We start from the raw sequence: 14,454 nt of genomic DNA, 5'->3' as shown, positions 1-14,454 counted from the left end.
ATTGAGTGCATAAATAATCACCCTCTTCAAATCAGTATTTTGTAGATGCACCTTTGGCAGCAATTAGAGCATTGAATCTGTGTGAATAGGTCTGTATCAGCTTTGCACATCTGGACACTGCAATTTCCCCCATTTTTCTTTACAAAACTGCTCAAGCTCTTTCTAACTGCATGGGGATCATGAGTGAACAGCCCTTTTCAAGTCCAGCCACAAATTCTCAATTGGATTGAGGTCTGGACTCTGTTTTAGTCACTCCAGGACAATAACTTTGTTGTTTTTAAGCAATCAATGAAGCATTGGTTTTATGCTTGGGGTCATTGTCTTGCTGGAAAAGAAATCTTCTCCTAAGTTGCAGTTCTCTTGCAGACTGCATCAAGTTTTTCACCAGGATTCCCCCGTATTTTGCTGCGTTAATTTTACCCTCTACTTTCACAAGCCTTCCAGGACCTGCTGCAATGAAGCATCCCCACAGCATGATGCAGCAACCACTATGCTTCACGGTAGGGATGGTGTGTTTTTGATGATGTGCAATGTTTGGCTTATGCCAAACATAGCATTTAGTCTCATGGCTAAAAAGCTCAGTTTCGGTTTCATCAGACCATGGAAGCTTCTCCCAGCTGATTTCAGAGTCTCCACCATGCCTTCTGGCAAACTCTAGCCGATATTTCGTGCCATTATCCCATAAAGCTGCAACTGGTGAAGCACTTGGGCAACATTTTGTCTTTCCCATCTCAGCCACTGACACCTGTAACTCCTCTGGAGTTGTCTTAGGACTCTTGGTGGCCTCTCTTACTAGTCCCCATCTTGCATGGTCACTCAGTTTTTGAGGATGGACTGCTCTAGGAAAATTTACAGCTGTGCCGTATTCTTTCCATTTCTTGATGATTGACTTAACTGTATTCTAAGGGATATTCAGTGACTTAGAAATTTTCTTGTATTCACCTCCTGACTTGTTCTTTTCAATAACCTTTTCGTGGAGTTGCTTGGAGTGTTCTTTTGTCTTCACGGTGCAGTTTGCCAGGATGCTGACTCATCCAATTTGACCTTCCAAATACAGGTGTATCTCTACTACAGTCAATTGAAACACCTTGACTGCACACAGATCTCCAAAAACAGATCTCCATTTAACTAATTATGTGACTTTTAAAACCAATTGGCTGCACCAGTGATAACTTGGTGTGTCATATTAAAGGGTGGTGAATACTTATGCCAATTATTTAGTATTTTATATTTTAATTAATTCAGATCACTTTGTAGAGATCTGTTTTTATTTTGACACCCAAGAATCTTTTTCTGTTGATCAGTGTCAAAAAAGCCAAATTAAATCCACTGTGATTCAATGTTGTAAAACAATAAAACATAAAACCTTCAAGAAGGGTGACTACTTTTTAAAGGCGCTGTATGTGTCACATTTCAAAATGTCATCAGAATTTCCTGATTGAGGGAGACTGCAAGGGATAAGGGAGGAGCTAACTGGTGTAGACTGGAAACACGGGCTATATGGTGGAGTGGATGAAGAAGAGGAAGAGCTTCAGAGTGATTTTTCACAGTATGCAACAGAAATACATTGCAATTAAAAGTCAGGCAAGTAAGTTTAGACAGAGCCAGTCTTGGAGAACTAAGGAAATAAAAGAAAGCATCAAACTAAAAGCTCATGCATACGAAGTCACCAGGAGTAGAAGGAAACTGGAAGATTGAAGAAACTTCAAGAAGCAACACAGAAGATAGTAAAAGGTTTTATACAGTACACTATATTAGATCAAACTGTGGCACCCTCCATTTGTATGGGAAATTCAATCATAGCGTGATCACTCTTTCCAACAAGATCTCTAATTAGAAGATCATTGACTCATTGCACATTGGCCTCCATAAATCAGAGTGCTGAGTACAGCAATTGGGATATAATGTTGAAGTTACATAAGTTTTATTGTTGGTGTATTATGTGCAGCTCTGGTCACCTCCCTATAGGAAAACTATAAATAAGATTGAAAGAGAGTATGGAAAAAATTTACAAGGATGTTGACTGGACTTGAGGACCTGAGGGAAGGTTGAATAGGTTAGGATAGTTTTCCTGGAGCACAGGAAAATGAGTGGATATTTGACAGAGAAACAGTATACAAAATTATGAGTATAGATAGGGTAACTGAAAGCAGGCTTTTTCCTCTAAGGTTAGGTGAGACTAAAACTAGAGTTCATAGGTTAAGAGTGAAAGGAAAATATTTAAGGGGAACCTGAGGGGAAACTTCTTTACTCAGAGGGTGGTGTGAGTGTCGAATGAACTACCAGCAGAAGTGGTGGATGTGGGTTCAACACCCCGGAGTAAACCTGTTTTGACTGTCTATATTTGTGTATGATTGAACATGAACAACTGCAACATTTAAGAGCAGTTTGGATGCATATGGATGGGAGAGTTATGAAAGGCTACAGTCCATGCGTGGTTAATGGGACTAGGCCGGATAAGGTTGGCATGGACTAGATGGGCGAAGCGTCTGTTTCTGTACTGTAGTGTCACACATAGTGTCAGAGACTCCAAATCACCCAGGAACCTCGATCCACCCATGACAAAGCAGCCTGTCGATCAACACACAATCCACCACCATAAACATTTACATAAACTGTTACTGCATTTTGTACCATCTATAAAATGAAATGTAATTACTAACCTAGGCTACTCAAACAGCACTCACCAACCCCCACCCCCCCCACCCCACCAATCTGCTGCTTCAACCCAGCAGCAGCACATGGGAACACCACTACCCACAGACTCCCATAGAGGTCACACACAATTTAGACATGGAACTAAAATATACTTCCTTCATAGTCACTGGATCTATTTGTCTAACAGCATTGTGACATATCTTCACTAAAAGGACTGCATATGTTCAAGAAATCCATTTCATAGCAATTTCTCAAATTAGAGGCAGATAATAATTGCTGGACTGACCAGGGATGCCACTCCAAACAAAACTTGACGTGTACACCAAAAATATTTGTGCCAGATTCCAGCACCCACCATCTCTTTTCTCATCATACAAGTATTTATTGGGAAAATTAGTATTTGACCACATTTACTACCAGCTTACCGGTTATGCAAGCCACATTGCCCGGAATTTTTTTCCAATAATCGCCTGGAGGATTTTTGTTCGTTATTCCATAACGACGTGCTATATCCCCATTAGAACAACGGACCCAAACGGTTCTGTTGCTCACAGTTAATTGACTTGCCTGCAAACCTGTAAAAAAAATTTGACAAGATATTGTTTGCAATATTAAAGCAGATTTTCATTAGTCATAGAAACGTACAGCCCAGAAACAGACCTTTCACCCCACCTAGTCCATGCCAAAACCATGTAAACTGCCTACTCCCATTGATATGCAGTAATAATAGGGTTGTCGTGATGGGAGAGTTTAAACTTCCTAAATATTGATTGGTCTCTCCCTAGAGCAAGGGGTTTAGATGAGGTTGAGTTTGTTGGGTGTGTTCAGAAAGGTTTCTTGACACAATATGTACAAACCCCATTTCCAGAAAAGTTGGGATATTTTCCAAATGCAATAAAAACCAAAAATCTGTGATATGTTAATTCACGTGAACCTTTATTTAACTGACAAAAGTACAAAGATTTTCAATAGTTTTACTGACCAACTTAATTGTATTTTGTAAATATACACAAATTTAGAATTTGATGGCTGCAACACACTCAACAAAAGTTGGGACAGAGTTAAAATAAGATTGAAACGTGCACAGAATATTCAAGTAACACCGGTTTGGAAGACTCCACATTAAGCAGGCTAATTGGTAGCAGGTGAGGTATCATGACTGGGTATAAAAGTAGCGTCCATCAAAGGCTCAGTCTTTGCAAGCAAGGATGGGTCGTGGCTCACCCATCTATGCCAAAATTCGTGAGAGAATTGTTAGTCTGTTCAAAAGGAACATTTCCCAACGCAAGATTGCAGAGAATTTAGGTCTTTCAACATCTACAGTACATAATATTGTGAAAAGATTCAGAGAATTCAGAGACATCTCAGTACGTAAAGGGCAAGGTCAGAAACCACTGTTGAATGCGCGTGATCTTCGAGCCCTCAGGCGGCATTGCCTAAGAAACCGTCATGCTACTGTGACAATTATAGCCACCTGGGCTCAGGAGTACTTCGGAAAACCATTGTCACTTAACACAGTCCGTCGCTGCATCCAGAAGTGCAACTTGAAACTGTATTACGCAAGGAGGAAGCCATACATCAACTCTATGCAGAAACGCCAGCGAGTTCTCGGGCCCGAGCGCATCTCAGATGGACTGAAAGACTGTGGAACCGTGTGCTGTGGTCAGATGAGTCCACATTTCAGCTAGTTTTCGGAAAAAACGGGCGTCGAGTTCTCCGTGCCAAAGATGAAAATGATCATCCTGATTGTTATCAGCGAAAGGTGCAAAAGCCAGCATCTGTGATGGTATGGGGGTGCATCCGTGCCTACGGCACGGGTGAGTTGCATGTATGTGAAGGTACCATTGACCCTGAGGCGTATATTAGGATTTTAGAGAGACATATGTTGCCATCAAGGCGACGTCTCTTCCCGGGACGTCCATGCTTATTTCAGCAGGACAATGCCAGACCACATTCTGCACGGGCTACAACAGTGTGGCTTTGTAGACACAGAGTGCGTGTGCTTGACTGGCCTGCTGCCAGTCCAGATCTATCTCCCATTGAAAATGTATGGCGCATCATGAAGAGGAGAATCAGACAACGGAGACCACGGACTGTTGAGCAGCTGAAGTCTTATATCAAGCAAGAATGGACAAAATTTCCAATTGCAAATCTACTACAATTAGTATCCTCAGTTCCAAAACGATTAAAAAGTGTTATTAAAAGGAAAGGTGAGGTAACACAATGGTAAACATGCCTCTGTCCCAACTTTTGTTGAGTGTGTTGCAGCCATCAAATTCTAAATTTGTGTATATTTACAAAATACAATTAAGTTGGTCAGTAAAACTATTGAAAATTTTTTCTTTGTACTTTTGTCAGTTAAATAAAGTTTCACGTGAATTAACATATCACAGATATTTGTTTTTTTTGCATTTTGGAAAATATCCCAACTTTTCTGGAAAAGGGGTTTGTAAATAAGCCTACAAGAGGAGAGGCTGTACTTGATCTGGTATTGAGAAATGAACCTGGTCAGGTGTCAGGTCTCTTAGTGGGAGAGCATTTGGCGATTGTGATCACAATTCTGTTTCCTTTACCATAGCACTGGAGAGGGATAGGAACAGACATGTTAGGAAAGCATTTAATTGGAGTAAGGGGAAATATGAAGCTATCAGGCACGAACTTGGAAGCATAAATTGGGAGCAGATGTTCTCAGGGAAAAGTACGGCAGAAATGTGGCAAATGTTCAGGGGATATTTGCATGGTGTTCTGCATAGGTACATTCCAATGAGACAGGGAAAGGATGGTTAGGTGCAGGAATTGTGGCATACAAAGGCAGTTGACAATCTAGTCAAGAAGACTCAAGATTCAAAAAAATCAGGTAATAATAGAGATCTAGAAAATTATAAGGCAAGCAGGAAGGAGCTGAAAAATGAAAATTGAAAATGAAAAATGAAATTATGAGAGCCAGAAGGAGCCATGAGTAGGCCTTGGCGAGCAGGATTAAGGAAATCCCAAGGCATTCTACAAGTACGTGAAGAGCAAGAGGATAAGATGTGAGAGAATAGGACCAAATCAAGTGTGACAGTGGAAAAGTGTGTATGGAACTGGAGGAGGTAATGGTGACACTTAATGAATAATTTGCATCAGTATTCACTACGGAAAAGGATCTTGGCGACTGTCGGGATGACTTACAGCGGATTGAAAAGCTTGAGCATATACACATTAAGAAAGAGGATGTGCTAGTGCTTTCGGAAAGCGTCAAGTTGAATAGGTCACCAGGACCGGGCGAGATATACCCCAGGCTACTGTGGGAGGCGAGGGAGGAGATTGCTGAGCCTCTGGCGATGATCTTTGCATCTTCAATGAGGACAGGAGAGGTTCTGGTGGATTTGGTGGGGGGGGGGGGGGGGGGTTGCAGATGTAGTTCCCTTATTCAAGAAAGGGAGTAGAAATAGCTCTGGAAATTATAGACCAGTGAGTCTTACTTCAGTGGTTGGTAAGTTGATGGAGAAGATCCTGAGAAGCAGGATTTATGAACATTTGGAGAGACATAAAGTCAGCATGGCTTTGTCAAAGGCGGGTCGTGCCGTACGAGCCTGATTGAATTTTTTGAGGATGTGACTAAACACATTGATGAAGGTAGAGCAGTAGATGTAGTGTATATGGATTTCAGCAAGGCATCTGATGAGGTACCCCATGCAAGGCTTATTGAGAAAGAAAGGAGGCATGGGATCCAAGGGGACCTTGCTTTGTGGATCTAGGATTGGCTTGCCCACAGAGACTAAGAGTGGTTGTAGATGGGTCATATTCTGCATGGAGGTCAGTGATCAGTGGGGTGCCTCAGGGATCTGTTCTGGGACCCCTACTCTTCATGAATTTTATAAATGACCTGGATTAGGAAGTGGAGGGATAGGTTAGTAAATTTGCTGATGACAAAAAAGTTGGAGGTGTTGTGGATAGTGTGGAGGGCTGTCAGAGGTTACAGCGGGACATTGATAGGATGCAAAACTGGACTGAGAAATGGCAGATGGAGATCAGCCCAGATGAGTGTGAGATGGTTCATTTTGGTAGGTCAAATATGATGGGAGAATATAATATTAATGGTAAGACTCTTCGCAGTGTGAAGGATCAGAGAGATCTTGGGGTCTGAGTCCAAAGGACGGTCAAAGATGCTGTACAGGTTGACTGTGTAGTTAAGAAGGCATATGGCATATTGGCCTTTATCAACCATGAGATTGAGTTCAAGAGCCAAGAGGTAATATTACAGCTATATAGGGCCTTGGTCAGACCCCACTTGGAGAACTGTCCTCAGTTCTGGTCACCTCACTACAGGAAGGACCTGGAAACTATAGAAAGGGTGCAGAGGAGATTTACAAGGATGTTGCCTGGATTGGGAGCGTGCCTTATGAGAATAGGTTGAGAGAACTTGGCCTTTTCTCCTTGGAGTGACAGAGGAAGAGAGGTGACCTGATAAAGGTGTACAAGATGATGAGAGGCATTGATTGTGTGAATAATCAGAGGCTTTATCCTAGGGCTGAAATGGCTAACATGAGAGGGTACAGTTTTAAGGTGCTTGGAAGTAGGTTCAGAAGAGATGTCAGGGGTAAGTTTTTTTAATGCAGAGAGTAGTGAGTGTGTGGAATGGGCTGCTGGCAACAGTGGTGGAGGCCGATACAATAGGGTCTTTTAAGAGACTCTTGAATAGGTACATGGAGCTTAGAAAAATAGAGGGCTATGGGTAACCTTAGGTAATTTCTAAAGTACGTACGATGTTCGGCACACATCATGGGCTGAAGGGCTTGTATTGTGCTGTAGGTTTTCTATGTTTCTATGACATGCACTGGGACCATAACCCTCCATGCCCATACCATCCACGTACCTATTCACACTTTGCTTAAGTGTTGAAATCAAGCTTGTATGCACCACTTGTGCTGGCAGCTCATTCCATTCTCTCAAGACCCTCTGAGTGCAGAAGTTTCTCCTCATCTTCCCCTTAAACTTTTCACCTTTCCCCCTTAACCCATGACCTCTGGTTGGCATTGCACCCAACATCAATATCAATAGAAAAAGCCTGCTTGCATTTACCATATCTATACCAGTCATAATTTTGTATACTTCTACCAAATTTCCTCTCAATCTTCTATATTCTAACAAATGCAGCCCTAACCTGTTCAATCTTCCCTTTTAACTCAGGTCCTCCAAACCTGGCAACATTCTTGTAAATTTTCTCTGTACTCTTTCAACCTTGTTTACATCTTTTCTGTAGCTAGGTGACTAAAACTGCACACAGTACTCCAAATTAGGCCTCACCAATGTCTTATACAACTTCAACATAACATTCCATTTTCTGTACTCAGTACTTTGATTTATAAAGGCCAAAGTGCCAAAAGCCTTCTTTACGACCGTATCTACCCGTGACATCACCTTCAATGAATTATGAACCTGCATGCCCCGATCACTGTCTTCTACCACACTCCTCAGTGTCCTACTGTTCACTGTGTAAGATCTAACCTGGTCGGTCCTACCAAAGTGCAACACTCTGCATTAAATTCCATCTGCCATTTTTCAGCCTATTTTTCCAGCTGGTCCAGATCCATCTGCAAGCCATGATAGCTTTTTTCACAGTCCACTACACTCGTAATCTTGGAGTCATCTGCAAATTTGCTGATCTAGTTGACCACATTGTCATCCAGATCATTGATATAGATGACAAACAACAACGGACCGTGCATCGATCTCTGCGGCACTCCACTGGTCACATGCCTCCAGTCAGAGAGGCACCCATCTACCACCACTCACTGACTTCTCCCACTAAACCTATGTCTAATCCAAATGACTACCTTATCTTGAATGCTCAGTGACTGAACCTTCTTGACCAGCCTCCCATGTGAGACCTTGTCAAATGCCTTGCTAAAGTCCATGTCGACAACATCCACTGCTTTCTCTTCATCCACTTTCCCGGTAACTTCCTCAAAAAACTATAAGATTTGTTAGCCATGACCTACAACGGACAAAAAAAAAAAATGACTATACCTAATCAGTCCAAGTCTATCCAAGCATTTATATATCTGGACTCTTAGAATATCTTTCAATAACTTTCCTACTACTGATGTCAGTCTCACTGGCCTATAATTTCCTGGTTTATGTTTAGAGCCTTTCTAAATATTGCAGGATTTGTGGAAGAAAGATTGAAACCAAAACAAATTTACCAAGGAGCAGATAATTCCTCCTGCTGACCCAATTATTTAAATCATTCCTTAAAAACATGATCTATCAGTATAGATCAACCTTCAGCTACATTTCAGTGGAGGAGGAAACACAATTTAACTTGCTTTTGTTTAAGAAAGCAGGGGAAGTTGGCAATGTAATAATCGTGAGATATCTGGGAAACAAGAGTTTTTATCAAAATCAGGGAGTGCACAAGAAGAGAAAAAAAACCCAGAAAGGAACCTTGTCCAGAATGAAATTAAAAACAACACAATTAGAGCACTATGAGGAAATATTCAAACAGATATTAGAAGTAATAAAGTTCATAAACAGTTCAATAAAGGAAACAAAATACAGAAGTTCTGGATAAAGAACATTAAAAGAGATAGCATTTACATGGTAGATAATAACAATTCAGAATAAATATGTGGAAATGGAATCTAAAGGCCAAGAAGAACGATAAATAAAAAAATTAGTTGCCTGAAAATACAATATAGCACAATGTTATAGTAAAGATGTATCTCTTGCAAGATAATGCTGGAGATATTACAGTGGAGGGCAAGATAATGGTAAAACTGTTAAAAATATCATTAAAATTAAATTAAAAATGCTTGAAATTTGAAATGAAATAGAAAAAATGGTGGAAATACTCAGCTGGTCTATGAAAAGGGAAATTTACTGTTTCATGTCTCACACTTTATCAAAACTGGCCAGAGTGTTTTGTACTCAAAACATTAATTCTGTTTCTTCTTCCATAAATGTGCCTGACTTACTGGGTTTTCACCATCGGTATCATGCCTCATAGTACAGGCAGTCCCTGGGTTACACAAGATTTCTCCATAATTCAGAAATGCCGTTTTCTTTTGTAATGCATACTCTATCCTTCTAGGTATACTTGCTATAATTATTGCAGTTCATTGACACTACCAATAGTTAAACTAATGGAACATACACTACATCCATTTATTGATAAACACCATGAAACATTTCATTATTACTAAATTAAGAAATACTTTTGGGAGAATATGTGTAACGTCAGATTTATTCAAGTCAAGTCATTTGTAACTTAGCAAGCCCCTGTGGTTGGTAATGGATTATAGAACCAGAGAAAACTAGTGGGAATGGCATTAAAGATCACATAAAAGTAAGGCATATAGATCATCTGGAAGTTTAGAATCAAATACCCTAAAGAAATTAGGGAGACAAACTGAAGTGGTCTGAATAATAATCTGACAAATTCTACGAGAGGAAAATTGTGCCAGAGATCGCCAAACATGTTCTTCAAAAATTACTGCGGCACAGCATTAATAGATCTGATATAGACAACAGATGAAGTAGCCAAGAACATTATGGGATAAATGATTTCTACTTCTACCTGGCACATGCTCCCAATTAGTTCCTACAGGCATGGCTTCTGTTATTCCAATTCGAACATGCACATTTCCACGATTGTCAGTGGCCCAAAGCATCTGGTCATTGGGGCTACAATAAACGTTGATCAGTTGTGTTCCTAATGGCTTTAAATAAAAATTTAATAAAATTATTTTAATATCAAAAATATACACATAAATGAATAACAGTACTCCTTAACCATTTTAATTGAGTTTACATGTAATTAGGCAAGTACCAGATTAGTTGACTCAGTTTGCTATTTTACCTACAAATGCCTGCCTCAGTTTGCCCTCTCTCTGTAAAAACAATTAAACAAACTTTGCAAATTAGCATGTTGATGCTTGTTTTAGGGAAATATTATACTAAAACTGAGGCACATTAAGATATATAATCTAAATGCTAGTATTTATTAAATGATGGGTTAAATGAAAAATCTCAAACTCATGCTACTTAGAAATTTGGAGGTTACAGAATGTCACCAAGTTTTAAACTATCAGTGACACTGGCTACAATGGTTGTAAAGAAAATACAAATCCACTTCAGAAACTTTTCTTTCTCATGGGAAAAGATCTAATGCTTTCCTAGCATACATGACAAATAAGCTCTTCTCAGGATTCCAGCCAGGTACAGGTATCGATTACAACCGATGTTTCAATGACAAACTCTGCCATCTTCTTCAGGGATGATGCATGGGCATACCTAGTCAGTAGTATTTACATCCCCATAGTCCATCCCTCCTGATTGGTTAGTCCTCAGCCAATCAGGTTTCCGTTCACTCACCTTGTTTACAATTGAATTCCAGTTCTTACTTAGAGTGAGATCTTTATCTTTGTTATAATTCTAATTCTTTTTCTCCAGTTTTATTTCAATGGCTTCCTTTACCAGGCAGCCTCAAAAGCCACTGGTGCAGCACGGTAGTTTTGTGCCATCGCAGTTAATCCTATGGCTATTGCGAATACAGTGTTCTGCTACCACCAATTTCTCTAGGCAACCGAAACGGATACCCCTCCTGTGCTCCTTGATGTGTGTTTCCACCGTGCGTCCCATCTGCCAATATGTGCTGTTCCACAAAAAAGGAAATCCTGTAAACGCCAGCTAACCTGTCCCAGGTCAACTTCTGTGGGCGCGGCTATTGGAGGCCTCTGCACTCAAATGATCTCTCTCTCTCTCTCACTGGTGAGAGAGAGTTTACTGATTCTCGAGTTGGGGAACTCGAATAAGTGACACTACAGATAGTAACATTGAAACAGTGAGGTTTTTTTTGTCTTCCCTCTCGCTGTGGCAGAAGAGAGGATCTCTCCTCTCTCTCTCTCCTCTCTCTCTCTCTCTCTCTCTCTCTCTCTCTCTCTCTCTCTCTCTCTCTCCTCTCTCTCTCTCTCTCTCTCTCTCTCTCTCTCTCTCTCTCTCTCTCTCTCTCTCTCTCTCTCTCTCTCTCTCTCTCTCTCTCTCCTCTCTCTCTCTCTCTCTCTCTCTCTCTCTCTCTCTCTCTCTCTCTCTCTCTCGTGAGATAGCCTTTTGAGATGTTGGTTTGAACAGCAGTTTTTGATAAACTCTAGATCATGATCTCCAGGGGCTTGCTATTGCATGGTAGGGATGGGGGCTGATGCTTTTGCTGGAGTAAACAGGGAGCGGGTTCAAATGTTTTCCTGTCATTCTTTCTTTGGGGTTTTTCTCTATGTTTTGTTGACGTCTGCGAAGAGTAAGGATTTCAGATTGTATACTGTATACATTCTCTGATATTAAATTGAACCACTGAACCACTGCAAAGAATTAAAAGTGTATTGAGCAGATTAACATCCAATAGTCTAGAAAACCTGCTCATCCAGTACTGTCAAAATTTTGAGCATGGCAGATTATGGGAGCTTTACTGTTGTGCTGTATTACAAAAGCAGGCAGGAATTGTGTGTAAAAAGAACTCCAGCTGAAACATGAAACTGCATTGTAAATATATCCTCACGTGGTGGAAAATCATTTTTTCTGTTAATGAATGCAGGTAGCCTCATGAATGTTGCAACAATCACGAGTGGAATTACAAGGGAGCTTTCTTTTCCATACAACATTTACAATGCTTTTCAAGCATTCTTTTCATTGAATCCTTATCAGCATTTAAAATCCAGTGAAATTTGGTGTGATTAATTGCTTGCCAAAAGCTGAAACAGCTGCTGTGCCCGATTTCACATTTTTGAAACAATTGTCCTTTAGGTTTCCGTGCCCTCACCTTTAAAAAGAGCAATAACCAAGGTTTGACGGAACAGCTGTCCAGAGTGGATTTTGAAAATAGGGTAAAAAAAAGCCAGTGGCAGATATTTTATATCATCTGTCGTCAGCAGAAAGAGGGACTTTGAGACAGAGGTGAATGGTCCATGGTTAATGAAAGGGGTCAAGGAAAATACTGAATAAAAAGGATTCCAGAGAAATACAACAGAAATATCCAGATGATTCCAAAGCATTAGAGATTAGTTTTTCAGGAACCAGTAGCATAAGACCATAAATCTCACAAGGGAGAAAATTGCTAATGCAAGTAAACTTGCAAAAAACATCAGTGGATATATTTTTTGAAAAGGAACACGGTGTCATAAGTATGGATCTCTAGGAAAGTAAGTCTGTGGAACTAATAGCGTGAAATGAGGAAAGGGCAGATAATGGTAATCAATAGTTAGTAAGTCTTCTCACTGAGAGACACTGCAAACATCCTCCACATAACAGACAGGTTAGTTTTAAGCAAAAAGGAAGAAATTATAACGTTCTCAATCAAAAAAGAACAAGTTATTAGAAAAAAACATGATGGAACTAAAGACAAAATAATCACCAGTGTCCAATGTTCTGCACCCAAGAGGTTTAAAGCAAAAAACTGTAGATGCTAAAAATCCAAGTAACACACACAAAATGCTGGAGAAACTCAGCAGGTCAGGCAGTTGACATTGACGTTACGGGCTGAAACCCTCTGGCAGGACTGGAGAAAAAAGGATGAGGAGTAGATTTAAAAGCTGGGGCGAGGGGGAGAGAAACACAAGGTGATAGGTGAAACTGGGAGGGGGAAGGATGAGGTAAAGAGCTGGGAAGTTGATTGGTGAAAGAGATACAGGATACGTGGCTGTAATAGTGGGTTTGGGTAAGCATGTGGTGGAAGAGTCGGAGGGCAGCTGAGATCACAGAGGGGGTACGGTACATGGTTTATAGCTCCTCTAATTTCCAGGAAGGCACCAATGGATTGGAAAACCACGAATATGGGAGCTTATTCAGGTGGGGGAGGGGCGGAAAGAGGAGCAAGTGCAGGAAATTATAGGCTGGTTTGTTTAATATAATTTGTTGGCATGACATTGGAGTCTATAATCAAGGAAGAAATAACTAATCATTTAGAGAAGCTTAACTGTATCAAGTCACCAATGCTTTATAAAAAATTATGTTTAACAATTTTTTAAAGAGTTCAAGGATATAACACGTAGAGTTGAAAGAGGGGTACCTGTTGATTTAATGCATTTGGATTTCCTGAAGGCACTTGATGCCACATAGAAGGCTTATGCATAAGAACACAGGGTATTGCCAAGTGTGCCAATCTGGACTGAGGAGTGGGATCACATCAAAGTCAGAGAGTTGAATGAGCAGGTCTTTTTCAGACAGGAAAGATGCAACTAATGATGTACACCCCAATGATCAGCCCTTGATCCTCAATGATTTATTAAAGGGAAACTTCATTAATGAGGTATGCTCTAGAATATAGTGGTGCCAGACAAGTTAATTTTCCAGACTATCTGACATCATTCTTTTAATACTCAAACACACTTAGTTCACTTTTTAGAAAAGTAGTTACATATCAGAATGGGAAATTTTCCATTGAAGCTGGTGAGATGAAAGGGAACAGAAGAATGGGAGATCAGGCAAGGATGCTTGGGATCCAGGGCACTAGCAAATTGAAGGACAGCATGGAACCCAGAGCATGACGGGTCAGATGATCAACTGCTGGATTTTCCAAATGGTTGAAAAGTGGAGTGTTAAGGGCTTTGCTGAATCTACAATAAGGATCTGAAGAAATAGGTATCCATGTTTACAGATAGCAATTGGAAAGGCATGCTGTGAGAAGGATATTTGGACAACTGGACTCAGTCTCTTCATGTTACAAATGATGGTAAGAAAGGAACATAGACAAATTCTCAAATACTTTCAGGTTCTTTCTCCCGATGGTAAATGCAACAGCATCACTGTAGCTTGCATTACTGG

At 40.4% G+C, this 14,454-nt stretch overlaps 1 protein-coding gene across 3 annotated transcripts in view; it reads right to left on the bottom strand.

Moving 5' to 3' along the window:
• Positions 1-14,454, bottom strand: part of tecpr2 (tectonin beta-propeller repeat containing 2) — a 114,645-nt gene that overhangs the window by 6,054 nt on the left and 94,137 nt on the right. For all 3 annotated transcript variants that reach the window (XM_073039707.1, XM_073039708.1, XM_073039709.1), the window contains 2 exons: positions 10,220-10,361; positions 3,084-3,233 (listed from right to left, as the gene is read on the bottom strand). In XM_073039707.1, coding sequence (XP_072895808.1) covers positions 3,084-3,233; positions 10,220-10,361 — 292 coding nt within the window. The remainder of the gene's footprint in view (positions 1-3,083; positions 3,234-10,219; positions 10,362-14,454) is intronic.

The sequence above is a fragment of the Hemitrygon akajei genome, chromosome 3 (assembly GCF_048418815.1).
Source record: "Hemitrygon akajei chromosome 3, sHemAka1.3, whole genome shotgun sequence".
Lineage (NCBI taxonomy): Eukaryota > Metazoa > Chordata > Chondrichthyes > Myliobatiformes > Dasyatidae > Hemitrygon > Hemitrygon akajei.
The sequence above is the reverse complement of the archived record's forward strand: the minus strand, read 5'-3'. Positions and strand labels throughout refer to the sequence as shown.